Source organism: Magnolia sinica, chromosome 2 (assembly GCF_029962835.1).
Source record: "Magnolia sinica isolate HGM2019 chromosome 2, MsV1, whole genome shotgun sequence".
In the NCBI taxonomy this organism is placed as follows: domain Eukaryota; kingdom Viridiplantae; phylum Streptophyta; class Magnoliopsida; order Magnoliales; family Magnoliaceae; genus Magnolia; species Magnolia sinica.
Genome location: NC_080574.1, coordinates 120,918,635 through 120,933,172, shown reverse-complemented (window position 1 = coordinate 120,933,172; position 14,538 = coordinate 120,918,635). Strand labels below are relative to the sequence as shown.

The 14,538-nt window shown below is 37.9% G+C and overlaps 1 protein-coding gene across 3 annotated transcripts in view; it reads right to left on the bottom strand.

The window, feature by feature from the left end:
• LOC131237497 (ion channel DMI1-like) overlaps positions 1 to 14,538 on the bottom strand; it is an 85,141-nt gene that overhangs the window by 21,739 nt on the left and 48,864 nt on the right. For all 3 annotated transcript variants that reach the window (XM_058235304.1, XM_058235303.1, XM_058235302.1), the window contains 2 exons: positions 14,178 to 14,372; positions 11,008 to 11,100 (listed from right to left, as the gene is read on the bottom strand). In XM_058235304.1, the coding sequence (XP_058091287.1) occupies positions 11,008 to 11,100; positions 14,178 to 14,372 (288 nt within the window). The remainder of the gene's footprint in view (positions 1 to 11,007; positions 11,101 to 14,177; positions 14,373 to 14,538) is intronic.

Here is a 14,538-nt window from a genome sequence, read left to right as displayed (position 1 = left end):
TTGTACCCGTAACGGCCGTTACGGGCTTGTTACGGGCATAACAGCCGTTACTGACCCGTAACAGCTAGCCCGTATGATCAGATAACGGTCACATTTTTTTTTGCCTTTTTAAGCTCTGTTTTTTCATTTTTTTTAAAAAGTCATTTGCTTCTAAATTCTCACTCAATCCTTCTACTACTATTTTCGACCAATCTTGGCTTGGTATTTGAGATAAAAACATATTATATTACGGATTTTCTTGAATCGAAGCTCCCTGGGCCATTTTTCAGAAATTCGTCAAAAATAGATATTTATACTTTTTTTATTATGTTTTGTTGTTTTAATCATACCATATGATGTGTTAATCATGGTAGAACATGTTAATGTGCATTTTACAGATTTGTGGTGCCATTTTATATTTTTTTCTATTTACGCATTAATTTTGGCCCTTTTTTAAAATTCGAAAAATCATTTTTAATGATTGTTTTGCTGTTTTAATCATTCCATGTGATGTGTTAATCATAGTAGAACATGTTAATGTGCATTTTACAGATTTGGGGTGCCATTTTATATATTTTTATATTTTTTTCTATTTACACATTAATTTAGGCTCTTTTTTTTTTAATTCGAAAAATCATTTTTTAATGATTGTTTTGCTGTTTTAATCATGCCATGTGATGTGTTAATCATAGTAGAACATGTTAATGTGCATTTTACAGATTTGGGGTGCCATTTTATATATTTTTTATTTTTTTCTATTTATGCATTAATTTTGGCCTTTTTTAAAAACAATTCGAAAAATCATTTTTTAATTATTGTTTTGCTGTTTTAATCATGCCATGTGATGTGTTAATCATAGTAGAACATGTTAATGTGCATTTTACAGATTTGGGGTACCATTTTATATTTTTTAAATATTTTTTTATTTACGCATTAATTTTGGCCCTTTTTGTTAAATTTCAAAAAATCATTTTTTAATGATTGTTTTGTTGTTTTAATCATGTCATGTGATGTGTTAATCATAGTAGAACATGTTAATGTGCATTTTACAGATTTGGGGTGCCATTTTATATATTTTTATATTTTTTTCTATTTACGCATTAATTTTGGCCCTTTTTTTAAAAAAAAATCGAAAAATCATTTTCTAATGATTGTTTTGCTGTTTTAATCATGCCACGTGATGTGTTAATCATAGTAGAATATGTTAATGTGCATTTTGTAGATTTGGGGTGCCATTTTATATATTTTTTTATTTTTTTCTATTTACGCATTTTGGCCTTTTTTTAAAATTCGAAAAATCATTTTTTAACGATTGTTTTGCTGTTTTAATCATGCCATGTGATGTGTTAATCATAGTAGAACATGTTAATGTGCATTTTACAGATTTGGGGTGCCATTATATATATATTTTTATTTTTTTCTATTTACGCATTAATTTTGGTCCTTTTTTTAAAAAAAATTCGAAAAATCATTTTTTAATGATTGTTTTGTTGTTTTAATCATGCCATGTGATGCGTTAATCATAGTAGAACATTTTAATGTGCATTTTACAAATTTGGGGTGCCATTTTATATTTTAAAGTTGTGGAAGAGATTAAAGAGGAGAATGTAGTGCAGATTGTGACAGATAATGAAACATCATGTAAGCTTGCAGGACATGTTGATGGATAAGAGAAAATATCTTTTTTGGTCACCGTGTGCTGCCTATTGTATTGATCTTATATTGGAAGATATTGGGAAGAAGAAGAATGTTAAGGAAATGGTCGAAAGGGCAAGAGAAGTGACGACGTTTATTTACAATCATAATCAAGTAGTCGCAATAATGAGAAAGTTCATAAAAGGACGAGAGTTGTTGAGGCCTGCGGCAACTAGATTCGCAACAAACTTTATAGCATTAGAGAGTTTATTCCAGCATAGGGGAGAGTTGAGTGAGATGTTCGCTTCCCGAGAATGGCTCAACACAAAACATGGGAAGAAGACATCAGGGACATCGGTTGAAGTTGTGAACACCATACAGGACAACAAATATTGGAAGAGGGTCAAGTCGATCCTAAAGGTGATGGAGCCACTAATGAGGGTACTGTCTTGTTGAAACCGACGAAGCACCTACCATGGGCTTCCTATACGATGCCATGGATAAGGCAAAGTTGGCAATTCAACGTGATTGTAGAAGTTGGGAATCTTATTGGAGGATGATCGACAGGAGATGACAAGACAACTCCATCATAATCTTCATGCAGTAAGTTACTATCTAAATCCTAGGTATAGATATGCCCAATCATTTGTTGAGGATGATGAAGTTCGTGTCGGGCTAAAAAATGTGATAAAGAGATTAGAGCCTGACTTAGATATGCAAATAAAGGCGTTGAATAAATTAGATACATTTGGAAATCGCCTTGGTAGCTTTGGAGATGCTTTCGCACAGTATGCAGTATCTAAGTTGCAACTAGCCGAATGGTGGATTAATTTCGGAGAGAGTACGAAGGCTCTCCAAAAAATTGCAGTAAAAGTTTTAAGCCAGACAACATCTTCAACTAGCTGCGAAAGGAATTGGAATTGTTTTGCGCTTATTCATTCAAAGAATATGAATAGATTGCAGACTAGAACATTAGATAAACTTGTCTTCATGCACTAAAATATAAAACTAAGAATGCGACGACATCATAGGAGCATTACAGCTGTCGATGACGACTACTGTCTAATAAACTTGGACAATATTTATGATGAGGATGAACCACTTCTACCTTACTTGGAAACAAGGGAAAAGCAAATTGAAGAGTATAGTGAAGAATTGGAAATTGATGACCCAGAAATACGTAGAGCGCAACAAGAGAGTCGTGCAAATGTGTTGGACCTAGTAGGAGGGGCAGCGTTTATGCCAAGTACAGTTACGGCTCAAGATCAACAAAAGAGTACGAGCAGTGGTAGCATGACCGTGTCGGATGATGGTGACGATGACCCCCCTACCCCTGGTGCTGGCACTTCTGGTGTTGCTCAGCGCCCTATATAGCCGTTTACAGATCGCGATGCCTATGAACATCGACGAGATGATACACGAGGTCGGACTTATGAGTGTACCGAGTCACGATACAGCCAGCAAGATGAGGGTACATCTAGTGGTGCACCGGGTCCGGGAGGTCCGGAACATCAGCAGGCTCATGGTCTTAGTTATTATGATAGATATTCTTATAGTCAATTGGATTATGATTATGATGGTTATACTGAGCCTGTTCCATCACATTCATGTTGGAGTAGCCCTCCCGATCAATATCCATATGATTATGGATATCCAGATCCAAATCCAAGTTACTCATCACAGCAGACGCACTCTCAATCTCAAGATTCTCAACAGCCTGAGTATGGGCATCAGTATGGCTATTCGACGGGCACTGGTGGATATCCTTACTCGGGGTCGGAATCATTGCCTAGTCAGGATCAGTCATCCTCTAGTTTCGTTGATCTAGTATTTCCTTCTGGCACTGGATATTATGGATATGCAGCACCTACACCTATTGGACAGCCTCAGCCTGATGGTGACGATGACGATGCTGTGGATGTCGAGCAACCACAAAAAAGCAGATTTTCATTTTGGTGGTGACTTGTGATTGTGAGTATATATTTGTATTAAGGTAAGTATTTGCAGTTGCAGCAAACAGCTCATATCAGTATTATTGCAAGAAGCCATGCACACACTTGATACTGCCGAACTTGTATTTAAAATAGCTCCCCTGACAACCAATCAAGTAATCCTTAATCAAGTTGCAGGGGAGTATATCAGACACTACTATTTTTTTAAAAATATTCTTGACTTGAGGACAAGTCATAGACAAGAATCACAGTCACATGCACAGGTATGTTCGAGAAATTCCTCAAAAATAATTGCAAACACCTAATGTAAGATATTTTCATATTACATTCATTCTAATATATCTATCATTGATAGTAGATAGTTAGAAAATTAAATATATGAATTTTGTAGTCAAATTCAGGTTATCTGGTTCATAAATTCATTAGACAATCCGATACAACTTCTCACCAAAGAGTGGACTGTTACACTACCGTAAACATGTTCCAATTTATAAATGAATGCATATTTGGAATGCTTAGAATATTCGGGATTTAATCCATATTTTTCATATTTTTTTGGCAAAAAAAAAAAATGCGCCGTTACGGGCCGTTACGCTCCCGTATCGCCGTTACGCCCCCATATCCGTATCGGTTTCGGAGGGCACCGTTACGCCAACCGATACAAGACACCTTGTTTTACACTCCATGTTGGTTCAAAAAAGTTTGGCCTGACTCACCAACTTCATCTTGGCAAATCTCACTCGACGAGCATCAGACATATCATACCACTCAAAATAGTGGTCCATGTCTGCCAACCGATCAAGGAATGCTTTGAGGTCCAAGCGACCATCAAAGCTGGGGGTCTCAACTTTCATACCTTTCATGACTTGTGCATCTAGATCATAACGGTCATAACACTCCTCGCGTGGTGGTGGCACGTGTGCTCGACCACGGCCAACGCCTTGGCCACGATCACACTCCCACCTATCAACCTGATCTCCAACCTGAGATTGAACGCCTTTCCAGTATCGGGTTTTGCCTGTAAGGAAGACTCAAGTTGATTGACGGGCACATTGGTCGCGGTTGATTGAGTGACAGTGGTTCTATTATACGCTTCAATGATCGTCAGGCGGTTATTGATAGCATTAAGGGTCTTATCAATTTGCTCTAGATTCATTATGGGTTGTAGACCAAAACCACGTCTTGAACGAGTGGGCATACACAAGGAAACTCCAAAAGGGAAACTCTAGGTCCTAGGACAATGATAAAACTAACCTAAAGATCAAACTGGATACACTAACTAGAAAATTCATCAAGCAACTATCCTCAAATTTTATGTTGAAAATTCAGTAGGGCAATAATCCGAGGGTGCCAAATTGAAAATTCAGCACAGGTGTAATCCGAAAATTACAAGCTGAAAATTCAAGAATATGACAACTTGAAATTACTATGCTGAAATTTCAGCAATGGTATAAGTGGGGCCACAAACTGAAAATTCAGTTATAAGATACTCCAACAAAAATTCAGCAATATGATCCTATATGCAATCCATACTCTACTAACCCTAGATGTGACTCTAACCTAGAAGCAACACAAAAATCCGATGCTAAACCTATTGGATCTAATACCAAATTTGATGCAGTACCGATGCATGAACCAATTAACATGTGAGATCAAGTAGCTGAAGTAAGATATTTAACAAAAGGAAAAAACAAACACCGCTATAATCATCACGAATATCATGAAAATCAAAAAAATAAATAAAAATGCATAATCCTAGCCTAAGCTACCAACATCGTAACACAAGATCATTAAATAAAAAGAAACTAGGCTCTAATGGATGTAGGCATTGTTGTCATGTGCGATCGCATATGCGCATATGTGATCCATATGTAGATCGCATATGTGATCTGGCACATAATGCGATCGCATATGTTGCATATGCGAAAATATGCGATCGCATACAGCATATGCAATCGCATATTGGCCATGGCACATTGAATTTTTATTTTATTTTTTATTTTTTGCAAAAAAATAACAATTTTCTTATAAAAAGGCTTTCAAATCTCCTCCATTTGCAATATTCTCACTCCAAAACTCTCTTACTCTATTTTTCTCTTACAATTGTTAATTATAAGTGGTCTTAATCTCCCTCTCTCTTGTATTTCCTACTTCCAAGTGATCTTAGGGCCCGTTTGGCCAACTGCATTATGTGGGATTAAGGTGGATGAAATTGTAAAAGTAACAATAAATGCATGTGTAAGGTATTGTCCCTGGATTGGGTATATCCCATGTTTTGTAATACCATGTTTGGAACGTATACATTAAAAAGTAAATCCTGGGATTTACTTTCAAATTACACTTGGATTGAACTTGGATAAAGGAAAAATTTATCATCCACGGGATTTGTAATCCCATCTCACACTTTCCAACACAAGGCTCATTTTCCAAAGCCTATAAAATTAATTTTAATCCTATCTCACACTCCTTCCAAACATGTTATTCCCAATTTCAAAGTGGAAGTAACAATGCAATCCCATTTAATACAACTTAATACCACTGGCCAACCCCCCCCCCCCCCCCCCCCCCCTCTCTCTCTCTCTCTCTCACATTCCCTCTCTTGGAAGTTGGAAGATCAAGATTCAAGCACTTTTAAGTTTCAAGGAAGATAACTTGTTGATTTTCTACCATAATAAATAAATAGCATGTTGAATTTGTTATTACTTCTTGTTAACTATATTGTTAAATGTGGATGACTTGATGTTTAATTCATTATTTAATTGATTTTATCTCTCAAATGTATTTTAAATATGTAAAATTAGTTATCTATTAACTTAGAAAAGTTCTCCTCAGTTTCTTATTTTTTTTACATTTTTTTTTGAATTTTTCCCATATATATAAAAAATTTTCAAAAAAAAAAATTAAATTAAAAAAAAAATATACGATCGCATATGCGCATAGGCATATGCAATCGCACATGATCGCATATGTGATTCGACAACATTGGATGTAGGGACATCCAATTAGCATAGGGTATAGTCTATTTTAAAATAGAAAACCTAATACAACCTAGGGTGAAAATCAGGGTTCAAGTAATTTCGAAAAATAGAAAAATTAGGAATTTTAGGTTTAGGGTCAGGGTTTTGGGGATGGAGGAAAGGGATTTTTGATATAATGATGATAGGAAACCAAAAAAAGGGGCAAGGTGGGATTCACACGTGTGGCCATATGGTCACACGTGTGGCGTGAGGTGGATGGGTTTACGTCGGTTAGGGTTTAGATTGTGGATGGGTGTGAGAAAATTGGGTTTGGGAGAAGACAAAGATTTGGGATGGGAGAATTAAGAACCTGAAGAAAATTCATGGATGGGGAAGAAAAGAGAAGATAATGTGGGGATAGATGGAGATCTCGCACCTCCGTTAATGAAGATTAGCCTCGCACCAATCTCCCTTCCAAATCGCATGAAGATGGAAGAAGAAAGCAAGAGCTTTTCTCTCTTTTTTTTAATTACAAAATCCAATTGGGAGAGGTTAAAATTTATAATAATCTCTCTGTCTTGTGAATCTTAACGAAAATAACCCTAGTCTAAATAAAATCAACCAAAACACTCATAATGTGTCCAAATATAAAAAAAAAAAAAAACTAAATCCTAAAAGATGATAAAGTCTAAAACTGATGTGGACGATCAACGATCAATGGCCCGATCATGTGATCCAATGGCCCAATCGTCGCATCTCTCCAATCTAATGGTCTGGATCACTCCATAAAGCAGCCCATATGCATCGTCCCAGTGTGGGGTCTTCCAGATGCTCGCACATGCACATGGGGTCTTCTTCACAATTACGGATACTCACTTAGTCACAGGGAAATCGGTGTGGCCCGCCTCCTCTGATACGTATGCAAGGGTGTACGTGAAGTGATGTCCTCATCAGTTAGCTTATGCAGTCTCCTCGTTGATGGGGACATCATGCGCACACGCACACGGGCACGCACACCACCCCCCACGCACGTACGTACGCAGGAGGGCCCCACCATCGATCTGGTTCGATGACGACGTCCAGGGAGGACCTCCTAGCTAGAAGATGAAGTTTTGGTTCAAAAGGGTGGGCCCGATAGTCAAGAAAAACCCATCATGGGATCTCATGATCGTGGCCCACTCGTCAAATTGATTTCATATTTTAGGTTTTGATTATTGTTATTATTTAGAACATCGTAAACACTTTAGATTTCTTTGTTTGGTTTTTATTTTAGTTTACTTCATCGCCAAGTAATAAGTTGCGCACATGGTGCGAGTTTTTAGGGTATAGGGTTTTCCCTATAAATAGGCACCCCTTGTAGTTCTTTTCATTCATTGAAGATTAATAAAAATTCTGCGTTTTCCTACTCTCTGAGTTGTGAAGCCTAATTAGTTGCGAAGCCTTCCCTTCATCGAAAGGTTAACTACCGTGGTGCGAAGCCACATCTATCCCGATTCGCCCCCATCCATCGCCATCTCTACTACCCATCTTCTATCATCCCTTCTTCTCATCTCACCCCATCATCTACACTTCGAATCAATCATCTATTGCAGCAATTCTCCTCCCCACAGCAGAATTTCAGAATCTGGCCCTACAGGAGGGCTGAAACTTCAGCGGAGCACCACGCACAAACCGTACATCGGATCGAGCTGAGATTTGGGGGTTTTGGAGTCCATCCCTGGCCGACCAGGGCCAAGGTGGCCTTTTTCTGAATAGTGGGCCCCACACACGTGCGGCTGGGATCACACAGACGTGCGTCTGGGCCATTGTTGTTGTCCACGCGTGTGGTACTTCTCTGGTTCGTCTCTCTCTTCTCTTTCACTCCGCTTTCACCCAAAATCCCTAAACCTAACCCTAAATTACTCAAATCTCCAATTTTATGTCCCTTTTCTTACCCTAGGGTTCTCCGAATTGGAATTTCTGAATCCCTTGGATTAGGGACTGATTTTTATGCATCTGTGGTTGATTTCTATTTCCCTTTGACATCGTTTGGTTTATAATTTTTATTGGTCCAATTCTAGCCTGTGTCGGCCTGAACCCGCATAGATTCCCCTTTTTAATTGAATGATTTGGATTGTCATATGGGATGTGGAATTTGTGTAACTGTTTCTGAATTGGTATGATCTACGCCTGAATTCTTACATCTCATTCTTAAATTTCTTATCCTGCATCACTCGTGTCCCTCACATAGAGGTCATGCTTCGCATCCTCGGGTATTTAAGGGAGCTCCTGATCATGGTATCCTCCATAAGTGGAATGACAATCTCTAGCTAGAGGGGTATTCTAATCCAAAGTGGGTTGGTTCTCCATCAATTAGGCGATTTACTACTTGTAGGTGGTAATCTTGTTACATGGATGAGTAAGAAGCAAAGAGTAGTAGCTCGTTCAAGTGTCAAGGCAAAATACAAAGCAATGACCCATATGATGTGTGAACTCATTTAGCTAAAGACATTAATGTGCGAGCATGGGTTTATGGCTAATATTCCTATGAGGCTATATTATGATAATCCAACAACCTCTCACATTGCCAACAATCTTGTCTATCATGAGAGAACCAAGCACATCAAAGTAGATCATCACTTCATCCAGAAGAAGGTGGCTAGAAAGGGAAATTTACACGTTGTTTGTCAAGTCCCAAGATCAATTAGTAGATATGTCCACTAAAGCTCTGGGTTGTACTCATTTAGATCGTTTCTTTGTCAAGTTGGGCACACACACATGCACACACACGCGCTCACAAACACAAACACACACACACAGATATGTGTGTGTGTGTGTGTGTGTGTGTGTGTTGCCACTTGAGGGGGAGTGTTAACATATGTGGGCCATACCACTCTACGCCCACCCATCTCCAACTTCTAGCTCTTATATTTTATTATTAGTGATTGGGACATAGTGGGTATTTTTGCTTTTGTTATTAAAGGGAAAACTTGTCATTATGAAGAGGCTTGTTGTAACCCTAATTGTTCTCTCTTTCTCTTCTTTCTCTATTTGTCAATCACACTTACACAAGCATATCCAGCTTATCTTCTATTACTAACTCCCTTTTATCTCAGAAGCCCCAACTTCCAAGTCCCTACTTGTAACCCTCACCTAAACACATGCACATGCACACAAGTGGCATCATCTCCCATGATTCCAATCTTTCGATAGATTCAACAATCTCTATGAAACACATTTATCTAAGTAATGAAGCAGCAAGCATACCTTGGAATGGGTGGCCAAATTTAAATTTAGCAACAATGGAATTATTAAGGCTGAGGGAGTTTTGTGCCCTCATTGCCAGCCCCCCAACCAGGATGAGGGATAGTTGCGTCAGGATGGCAGCCGGCATCAAACTTATGCCATAACTTTCATCATGAATCTGAATTTGTAGTTATCTGATTAAGGATATGTATGAGGGAGCGGTAACAAATGTTGATCACCATTACTGGAGAGACAAGTGAGTTCTCAATTATCATAGGCTTGCACTAGGGATCGACATTGATCCCATACCTTTTTGCATTGGTTATGGACGAGTCAACAAGGCATTTTAAGGAAAAGATCCTATCATATATGTTGTTTACTAATGACATAGTTTTGATTGACAAGAAAAGGGAGGGTTTAAACACAAAGCTAGATTTATGGAGAAGTGCTTTAGAATTTAAAGGATTTAAAATTAGTCAAATTATAAAAAGTATATGGAGTGCAATTTTAGTAACAATAAGAGCGAAAACGAGGAATTAGTTAAGATTGTTGACAAAGAAGTTTCCAAAATGACCACTTTCAATACCTTGGGTTAACTCATGAAAATGGAGAGATTGAGAAGGGTGTTGCCCATAGAATTTGAACTGGGAGGAAGAAATGGAGATGTGCCGTTGGGGTTTTATGTGATTGTCATGTACCACTCAAACTGAAAGGGAAATGTTATAAGATAGCTATAAGACCAACCATGCTTTATGGGACGGAATGTTGGGATGTTAAGGAACATGTTCGTAAGATGAGTGTAGCTGAAATGAGGATTCTGAGATGGATTGAGTGACGACAAGAAGAAGGATAGAATTAGAAATGAATGTATTCAAGGGAACTTAGGATTAGCGCCAATAAGTAATAAGATGAGGGAAAGTAGACTTAGATGGTTTGGTCATTTGCAACGGAGACCAAGAACGGCAATGATTAGGAGTGAGTTGGCACAAGTTGAAAGCTCTAAAAGGGCAAGGGAAGTCCCCAAAGGATGTGGATGGAGGTAGTAAGAAAACACGATGACCTATGGTCTAGCTGAAGGTATGATCCTTCATACATTGGAATTGTGGAACAAGGTTCATGAAGCCGACCCAATTAATTTGGGATAAGGTTTAGATGATAGTGATGATGTCATTGACTTTCTTGATGCAAAGAAATGCGAAAAAACAATAAACACTAATAGAACATGAAGATATAATTAGTTAAATTAGGAGGCCACATACCTGAATATCACGAATGAGGAGAAGGGTGGCAAGAGATCTTGAGTCAGAGTGCACAACGGAATCCTCCAAAGACTCATCAGCAAGAATTAAAATCTGCTTGTCATGAGTAATATTCAAACACTTGGTGAAAAATTAACTTGTAAATGAATATGGAAAAAAAAAAAAAAAAAACATGTGAAGAAGAATATGGAACATGAACAAAAGTAGCTTCTTAATTGAGAACTGTGAAGAAATATTACATAACACAACATTCACTATAAAAAGTTGACTTTTATGTACATATGTGAAAGGAGAGTAGTTACCAATGCTTTCACAAGAACAATAGATATGAATATTGGTGGCTTTATAAATAACAGTTCTATATCAACAATTTCGTAATTATAGGTATTATGAAGGTATCATGAGTGTCGGGAAGGGTAGGGACCTAGATTATATCAACAATTTCGTAATTGAGAACTGTGAAGAAATAGTCAGCTTTATAAACTACTTTCAAAACTTTTATTAAAATGACAACCACTCTGAGAGCATAGGGAAATAAGGAACTATAAACTCAAATGACATCAGAAACCATAGATACTTTTGTAGGATTAGGATATCTTAAGTGGAAAAAACTTTGGGAAAGATGAAAATATGAAAGGCCCTTAGACCAAATGGTAATACCAATAAATGTTTGGAAGCACATGGGAAATATTGGGTTATTTTGGTTGACAAAGATGTTCAACAAGATTGTAAGATTAAAGAAAATGCTAGATGAATGGAGTAAAAGTATCGTGGCACCTATTTATAAGAATAAATAAGACATGCAGAGTTGCACTAACTATCATAGGATTAAACTTATGTGCCATAGTATGAAACTTTATGAGAGAGTGATTGAGCAATGACCAAGGCATGAGACGAATGTATTAGAAAATCAATTTGGTTTCCGGCCTGGGAGGTCTACCACTGAAGCTATTTTCCTATTTAGATAATTGATGGAGAAATGTAAGGAGAGGAAGAATCCCTACATGGTCTTTATTAACTCAAAGAGAATATGATAGGGTCTAGAGAGTTAATCTGGTGGGTGTTGGGAAAGGAGTTATAAGAGGATATATAGACATATTAAGGATATGTGTGAGGGAATAATAACAAATACGAGGACCTAATGCAAGGGCATTTTTACACCGGGCTCGAGTGGGGTGGCCTGTGGGATGCGAGGGCACACTCGAGGTGGGCGGCCCATCTGAGGCAGGTGGCTCGTGTGAGGCGGAACCCATGTGATGCGGGGCCCACGAGGGGGGTTCGGCCGAGGACCTAACCCATGGGATGTGGGGCCTGGGATATGAGATAAAGGGATTGATTCACCACGCTTTATCAATTTGAGCTTTTAGAGCAAGTGGTTAGTTGTCCTACATCAAGACCTCTAGTGAAGAGACAAGTGAGTTCCCAATTGCTATAGGCTCACAACAGGGATCGGTATTGAGCCCCTCCTTTTTTGCATTGGTTATGGACAAATTAATGGGGAACTTGCAAGAAGATATCACATGGTGTATGTTGTTTGTAGATGATATAGTTTTTTATCGATAAAACAAGGGAGAGCATAAATACAAAGCTATATTTATGGAGGGGCACTTTAGAATCTAATGGATTTAAAATTAGTCGGACTAAAATAGAGTATATGGAGTGGAATTTTAGTAACAATAGGAGTGGAAATGGGGTATTAGTTAAGATTGTTGACCAAGAAATTTCCCAAAATGACCACTTTCAGTACCTTGGGTCAATAATTCACGAGAATGAAGAGACTGAGAACGAAGTTGCCCATGGTAATTAAGTTGGGTGGAAGAAAAGGAGACGTGCCTCTGCGAGTTTATGCGGTTGTCATGTACCACTCAAACTCAAAGGGAAATTTTATTGGCTAGCCATAAGAACAGCCACATGCTTTATGGATAGAATGTTGGGCAGTTAAGGAACAACATGTTCATAGGACGAGTGTGGCTGAAATGAAGATGTTGAGATGGGTGAGTGGCAAGACGACGAAGAATAGAATTAGATATGAATGTATTGGAAGGAGCTTAGAAGTAGCACCGATAGGTAATAAGATGAGGGGAGAGACCTAGATGGTTTGGTCATGTGCAACGGAGACCAAGAACTGTACCGGTTAAAAGGAGTGAGTTGGTACAAGTTGAAGGCTCTAAAAGGGCAAGGGGAAGTCTCAAAAGGACATAGATGGAGGAAGTAAAAAAAAAAGAAAGAAGACTTTATGACCTATGGTCTAGATCAAGGTATGGCCCTTGATTGTGGAATGGTAGAACAAGATTCATGTGGCTGGCCCCCATTAATTTGGGATAAGGATTAGATGATGATGAAGGTATTTTTGTCATTTTGTAATAATGTCATGCTAGTTGATAAAAACTGTCCTGATTTTTTGGTCTTCTTTTTTCTTGCAAACAAATTCCATTTCAAATAAACTGCATGGAGCCTTTCATGTTAAGCTAATGATCAACGAGTATCATCCTCAGATTTCCATGGTCATATGATTGACAGTGGTGGTCCTATGGCTGGTGAAGCCTATTGATGAGGGATGGTAGCTCTCAAAAGATGTCTGTTTCAGAGATTGATGGTGATTTTTTAGTTGATTTTTGGAGAGGGTTTGAGGAAGTTCCAGATCATAATCTTAGAAATCGGAAATGAAAAACATTATTTTTGCAAATGGCTTTCTCAAGGTGAATGCATGGAGTGCTTGTTTCCAGATTTGTTGTTACAGAATAGTATCAAGCATGAAAAGCATGAAATTGTTAATCATTTGCAGTACCTCAATCTGTGAAGTTTTGATGTTTGGCTTTCATCGTATTTACTGCCCTGTGGTATTTCCCATTTTGTTTTTTGTTCTGTTGCATCTTTTTCCTTTTTGAATATTTTATATTGGAGGAAAATTTCATGTGGTCATTCATTTGAAAAATGTCTGCATTGGTTGGGAATGATTTTGCATTGGTTGGGAATGATTTTACATCATCATGCACATGGTTCATTTCACTCTTTCCTGTTGAAAGTTATGTTGTTATAATTCCAAATAAAGCTGTTCAACCCTTACACACAAAGGAATGGGCACCGAGACATGAATCAACAAGGTATTCATGCACAGACATTAAACATCTCTCAATTTCATTCTCTAGGAAAAGATGATGCATACTCACAGAATCGAATGTCTCCAAAGGAAGACTCTCCAAATGGCGTCGGATGACAGTGTTTCCCTCTCTGTGCACAAGCCTTATGTTTGCTAATCCCAAAAGTTCTAGTCCACCATCAATTAACCTTTTCTCCCTTTCTTTCTCTGGAACTTCATTAAACATCCACAATTCTGAACCTGGAGCCAAAAATGCCTCCAAAACCTGAAAATGAAAAAAAAAAAAAAAAAAAAAAAGAGAGAAGAAGAAGAAGAAGAATGCCAAGTTAAGAGGAAGACAAAAGCTTCATAACAATGCACTACTAAAAAATTTAACCTCTGCACCACTAGATAAAAAGAAAGTAGAGAAGATGATCACAACTGATTGAAAA